Source organism: Anarrhichthys ocellatus, unplaced genomic scaffold (assembly GCF_004355925.1).
Source record: "Anarrhichthys ocellatus isolate YVR2014 unplaced genomic scaffold, GSC_Weel_1.0 scaffold2751, whole genome shotgun sequence".
NCBI classification, from domain to species: Eukaryota; Metazoa; Chordata; class Actinopteri; order Perciformes; family Anarhichadidae; genus Anarrhichthys; species Anarrhichthys ocellatus.
This window is the reverse complement of record NW_022282725.1, coordinates 166-6,967: the sequence shown is the minus strand read 5'-3', so window position 1 is coordinate 6,967 and position 6,802 is coordinate 166. Positions and strand designations below refer to the sequence as shown.

Below are 6,802 nucleotides of genomic sequence, written 5' to 3'. Positions count from 1 at the left end.
GGGCAATCACTTTTTCACACAGGGCCATGTAGGTTTGGATTTTTTTTCCCCCTTAATAATAAAAACCTTCATTTAAAAACTGCATTTTGTGTTTACTTGTGTTATCTTTGTCTAATATTTAAATTTGTTTGATGATCTGAAACATTTAAGTGTGACAAACATGCAAAAAAATAAGAAATCAGGAAGGGGGCAAACACTTTTTCACACAACTGTATGTGTGTGTGTATATATATATATGTATATGTATATATATGTATATGTATATGTATATATATGTATATATAAGTATATATATATATGTATATATATGTATACTTTTACTGTAGTAACAATTTAAATGCAGGACTTTTACTTTGAAAGGAAAACAATAAAGAAAAAATAAGTTTCCTCCTGAGAGGAAGATTTTATAAGAATTCCTGAAACAAGACTGTGCGAGAGTGTGTATAAGTGTGTAAGTGTGTGTGTGTGTGTGTATAAGTGTAAGAGTGTGTATAAGTGTGTAAGTGTGTGTGTGTGTGTGTGAGAGTGAGAGAGTGTCACCTGTGACTGCAGCTCTTCACCACTTCCTGTTCCACTTCTACTCGACTCAGAGACACCAAACGTCGTCAGTCGTCTTAAAGCAGTCTGAAGAAGAAGTAAAACCGGCTCGTGATGGAGATCCAGACCTGGGTCTCTGGGCTCCTGGTCCTGGTCTCAGTGTTTCCTCCAGCAGGTAAGAAACATTTAAGACCAACGATTCGTTCACTTCCCTCTGAGCGCTCCGGTTCTTACTCTTAATTAGCATATTGATTAATAATGGAAGTAGAAGAAGAAAATATTCGCATTTAGATTTTAGTCTTTTTTTTAATCTGCTTTATTTTCTAAAAGTTGATTTTGGAGAAACGACAAAATAAAAGATGTCGGTGAAGATTTCAAAGAGTTTCCTCAACTAAAAGATGCTTCTTCCTCCTCAACTGGTCTGAAAATACAATAAATATATACATATATGTGTGTATATACTGTGTATATATGTAGTAATGTAGATCTATCTGTGTTCCAACATTACAAACCCGTGAAGAAGAAAAGAGTCGTCTCTGTTCTCTCTGGCGGCCATGTTGTCAAATATCATGACTTTAGCTTCTGAAGCTAACTGTAGCAGCTAATCATCATTGGGTTGTTTACGTAACAGATTAGCACACAAGCTAACGAAACATTAGCATCAACACAAAGGATTTAACTTGAGACGTTTCCTCTGACATCAACTCAGTTTGTGTAAAATGAAGAAACAACATGACTTTATTCATGTGTGGACTTTAAATTGAACCTGAAAGCTAAATGCTAATGTTAGCTGGACCTGCAGACACAAACATGTTTTAACTGGACGTCTGGAAAAATCATTTAATGCTGTTTCTATAACTTTATACTGTCAACAAAATATATAAGTAAAGATTAGAGCATTAAATACCAGTTTAGACTATTAAAATACCAGTTTCAATCAAGTAAAGATTAGAGCATTAAATACTAGTTGATACTATTAAAAGACCAGTTTAAACCAAGTAAAGATTAGAGCATTAAATACTAGTTTAGACTATTAAAATACTAGTTTAAACCAAGTAAAGATTAGAGCATTAAATACCAGTTTATACTATTAAATTACCAGTTTAAATCAAGTAAAGGTTAGAGCATTAAATACCAGTTTAGACTATAAAAATACCAGTTTACATCAAGTAAAGATTAGAGCATTAAATACCAGTTTAGACTAAAAATACCAGTCTACATCAAGTAAAGATTAGAGCATTAAATACCAGTTTAAACTATTAAAAGACCAGTTTAAATGAAGTAAAGATTAGAGCATTAAATACTAGTTTATACTATTAAAAGACCAGTTTAAATCAAGTAAAGTTTGGAGTATTAAGAGACCATGTTAGACCAGTAAAGACCAGTTTAAACCCAATAAAGTTTAGAGCATTACGAGACCGTGTTAGACCAGTAAAGACCAGTTTAAACCCAGTAAAGTTTAGTTCTACCAGCAGCTGGTTTTCAGCAGAGAAATGAAAACATAAAACGCATTGAATATGTTATTAAAGGGTTATTAACATAAAGAACCATTAAATGTAGGTTATTAAAGTGTCATTAACATTACAGAACACATTAAATTACCCTCTAATACACATTTAAACTCAGAAATAAGGTTTTTTTTACTAGATAAAGATGTTTTAAATGATTGATTTAAAGTCTAAGGAGACAACACAAGACATTTGGTGTTGATTCAAATGTTGCTTTCACCTTTTTAACTTTTCTTTTTAAAGTGTCTGAGGTGTAGTAATACTTCATGCTTCAGCTCAAACTACATTAATTGACCACAAACAGTTTCAGGAAGCGACTCTGTGGTTGGTTCTAAGCTGCAACTCTTAAAACCGAAGCGATGAGGAGGTCATGTGACCCGAAAGAAAACGTTTGAGGCGGCAGTTTCATCGCTCGACGTCAGAAACGAGAACGAGCAGCTGCACAAAGAAAATCATCACACATGAACTCTATCGTATCATACCAGGAGCACTTCTGCTGAAAGTAGTTAAGAAATGAATAGAGTCTGGTGGGCTGCAAATAAACCACTCTTACATTATATAACCTTTATTAAATCATTATATAACCTTTATTAACCCACTATTACATTATATAACCTTTATATAACCTTTATATAACATTATTAAATCACTCGAACAAACTGAAGCTCTTTAAAGATGTGCGTGACACATTTCATCTTCATGATCGTCAGATAAACTTTGATATTCATCAGAAACCAGATCAAAGTTTCCTGTTTGAGTCCGTCTGTAATAATATTTCAATCGTTTCATCTCGTGTCTTCTGCCTTTTACGAGCAGCTTCTGAATAGAACTCAATCTACAGGACAACAGATTCAACGTTAATATATAACTTTAAATATGAAGCTGATGTACAATACTTTAGTAAATATACTTGCTGTAGTACAACTACTGCGATACTTGCATTTTATTTTGAAATTCTTAAACTAACTGCTGTTTCTTTAAAATAATTCGTTTTTATTATCAATTGTAATCACTGAGCTGCATGTCTTTGTATGAAAGAAGTAATGTACTTTTACTACTAGTACTACTGTCTGATATGAAATATTATGTTTTATTTTTTTAATTATCTCTAATAATAATAATCTATAACATACCACTACTAGTACTACGATAGATTATCTAAACATCGACCTTAAAAATGATATTTAAAATACAGCAGTTAGTAGTAAATGTTAAAGTAGTTCAAAGATGTTTTAAACTGTCTCTTAAATTCAACCTTTTTTAAAGCAGGTTTTGAATAGAACCGTGTGTGACTAATACATGTACTGCTAATACTACTGTCTCTGATGTACTCTGGTGTACTCTGATGTACTCTGGTGTACTCTGATGTACGGTTTCATTGTGCATCAGCTGTTTTTATGAAGCGATTCCTTTAAAGTGGAAAACTAACGACAGAAAACATGAAACTGACGTCAGACCAGTTTTTCCGTTCGCTGTTTACAGTAAACGAGTTAATTTGACATTTTAATGACAGTTTGGTTCCAGTAACAAAACCAACAGCTTCCTGTTCATTCTGAGTATAAATATATATTATAGACATAAAGTATGAATGAAGGTTGAATGGAGGAAAAGCAGCAGTTGTCTCTGTCGCAGTATTATTAGTAGTTTTACTGCACACTGTACCTCAGTATATCAGGTAGAAACTGCAAAATGAAACTTTATTAAATTAACTGGAAGATGAAAACATCTTTTACATAATTATCATAAAAACAGATCAGTTTGTTTCTTAAAGAGGTTTCTGTGTACACAGTAATACTATCACCAATACTGCCACTAATACTGCCACTAATACTACCACTAAAGTGAAGATTTTATTGTCATATACATATACACATATACAAAATTTGACTTCTGCATTGAACCCATCCCTAGCTTATTGGGAGCAGTGGGCTGCTGAGAAGCGCCCGGGAGCAGTTAGGGGTTCAGTGTCTTGCTCAGGGACACTTCGGCACAGGACATGTAGCAGCCAGGGATCAAACCGCCGACCGGACGACCCTCTCTACCCAGTGAGCCACGGCCGCCCCACTAATACTGCCACTAATACTGCCACTAATACTACCACTAATACTGCCACTAATACTATCACTAATACTGCCACTAATACTGCCACTAATACTGTCACTAATACTACCATTAATACTGTCACTAATACTGTCACTAATACTGCCACTAATACTACCACTAATACTGCCATTAATACTGTCACTAATACTGCCATTAATTTGATTTTTAAAATGTGTGAAGCTGAGCTGATCGCGTGTCCACACACACACACACACATTTCCTGTACGAACACACTTGAGATACTAAAGTGACCATGACACATTGTCATGAGAACGAGGAAGCTGATGCCGCGATCATCAGACGATGTAAGTTATATTCATCTATGAGACCGCTGTTTAGACTCTTCGCACTACAATACCCATGATGCCTCGCTCCTAAAAATAACTTTAGAAATCATCTTTCTTCTTGAAAATAAATATAACAGCTACCCTTCACAATAAAAGCCTGTTTGTGGCCTCCACAATAAAAGACTGTCCTCCACAATAAAAGCCTGTGTGTGTGTCCTCCACAATAAAAGCCTGTGTGTGTGTCCTCCACAATAAAAGCCTGTGCGCACCCTCCACAATAAAAGCCTGTGTTCCCTCCACAGAGGCCGTGATGATGTACAGCCCTCAGCTGTGTTACATCCTGGACGGCTTCCTTGGTCTCTACGGACTCATCATCACCGCCATGCTCATCAAGGAGAAGGTCTGTGTACTCCTTTTATTTTGAAAAGGCTTCCTGCTGCACAATTCACATTTAAAGGGCCAGGCCCGAGTCTTCTCATCTTCACCTCATAATTTAATATATTTTATTCAAATCTTTTAGTTCTTTACAACCAAAGTGAAGGGAGGCGAGGAGAGCGTCTACAGCGTGAGTCAACCAATGGGATATTATTATAATACTTGTTATATTTATTATTATTATTATACTGTAAGTATCATTGTCATTGTTTGTTGTTGTTGTTGTTTACGTGTCTCTGTGTTCAGGATCTGGAGGGTCAGAGCTCTGGAGCTTACAATCAGCTGAGACAAAGAGTGAGTTCTGCTGTGGTTCTACATAGAACCTGAGACATAGAATATAACAGAACCCTGTCTGTGCCATAATTTCATAACTGAGTCGATTCATCGCCAGGAACCCGAAAAACAAACATTACGAAATATTCCAGAAAAATAGGCGAAGTAGTTTAAGAAGTGAGTTGATTAGAACCCTGAAGAACCTGATTCATTGTGATGTGTTCTGTCTCGTAGAACCGCCCGACGGACGACAACGCTGTCTACACCGTAAGACATTGAACATGTTAATATGAACGATGACGTGTGTGACTTGATGATATGAATAAGTATAACATTAGTGTGAACACTAATGCTCATGAGGTTTGTTTACTTCAGGGTCTGACCGGCCGTACAGAAGGAGAATACAAAGAGCTTCCTGTTAAGAGAGACGTGAGTCTGATTCTTCACGTATTCATCTGTTCACTTCATTGATCAGTGTCTGATTGATTATTAATCACATTATTAATGTTTGTGTCTCAGCGTCAGAGAAAGAACGAGCAGGTTTACCAGGTGAGTGAAGCTTCAGCTATTAATATGAGTTAGTTATTAATACAACTCTTGATATCTGATGTGTATTGATCGCTGTGTTCATGTCTTCAGGGTCTGAGCGCGGCCTCCAGAGACACCTACGACTCTCTGCAGATGCAGCCTCTTCCTCCTCGCTAATGCTACCTCACTTCCTGTCCACCTCACGTCCTGTCCACCTCTCAAACACCACAAGGATGGAAAGAGCCCATCTTTTATTTAGAAAACATTTTCACTATCCATAAAATCCCTAAAATTATCACAATTATTCATCGTGATGTCATCGAGATATTTTAACAAAATAATTTAACAGAAACATAAAGTTGTGAGAAAAGACAAATATTTATTTTCTCAGTAAAATGATTTAATTGAAGCTTATTTTTCTCCATAAAACTCTTCAACTGTCAATCAAAATAAATGACAGCCAATCACATCACTGGCTCTGAATTAAAATAAAAGATAAAATTATTTTTTATTAAATTTAGTTTATTTAGTTTTAATAATAACAATAATAATAATATATCAATTTTCTATAGCGCTTTTCAAGATACCCAAAGACGCTTTACAAGGCAGAGACAAACAGAACAAAAAAAAGAATGAAAAAAGAATGACTGGAGAAGCTGTGCTGAATGGGTCATGTAAAGGAGGGTGGGGTGCAGGGTTAGCAGGTGAAGGCAAGTTTGAAGAGGTGGGTTTTGAGGGCTTGTTTGAATGTTGATAGGGAGGGAGCCTCACGGATGTGGATGGGGAGGGCGTTCCAGAGGGGAGGTGCAGCAGCTGAGTTTTAGACGCTTTGGGCCTCCGTACTTTAGACAATTACAAAAACATGTACTGTAAAAATAACAATATGTAGAGCAGCTTTAAGTTCTTCCCTTTTAAATGTCATTGTACTTTTATTTTGCTTTTGATTTCTTATTTTGATGCTTTTATACTGAAATACTTTAACCAGTTAGTTGAGTTGTGAAAGTATTTCCTGATCGATCTGAACTTTGAAACAATCAATCGTTTGTTTTATTGTTTGGATATTTTCCTGAGAATTTGTGCTGTTTTTTTATGTGAATATCTTGCTATTCTGGTCATTTTCATGTTCGCTCT

At 35.6% G+C, this 6,802-nt stretch overlaps 1 protein-coding gene across 1 annotated transcript; it reads left to right on the top strand.

Annotated features, from left to right (window-relative positions):
* Positions 1–580: 580 nt before the first annotated feature.
* On the top strand, positions 581–6,226 carry cd247 (CD247 molecule). The gene is made up of 8 exons (XM_031840421.1): positions 581–712; positions 4,738–4,835; positions 4,956–5,000; positions 5,117–5,164; positions 5,378–5,410; positions 5,519–5,572; positions 5,663–5,692; positions 5,783–6,226. Exons 1-8 carry the CDS (start codon positions 652–654, stop codon positions 5,846–5,848), a joined length of 435 nt encoding a protein of 144 aa, XP_031696281.1. The 5' UTR covers positions 581–651; the 3' UTR covers positions 5,849–6,226.
* Positions 6,227–6,802: the final 576 nt, after the last annotated feature.

Coding starts and splice junctions, on each gene's coding strand:
- cd247 (XM_031840421.1), top strand. CDS start 652: ATGGAGATCCAGACCTGGGTCTCTGGGCTCCTGGTCCTGGTCTCAGTG. Junction 5,411..5,518: donor ACGACAACGCTGTCTACACC/GTAAGACATTGA, acceptor TGTTTACTTCAG/GGTCTGACCGGCCGTACAGA. Junction 5,693..5,782: donor AGAACGAGCAGGTTTACCAG/GTGAGTGAAGCT, acceptor TCATGTCTTCAG/GGTCTGAGCGCGGCCTCCAG.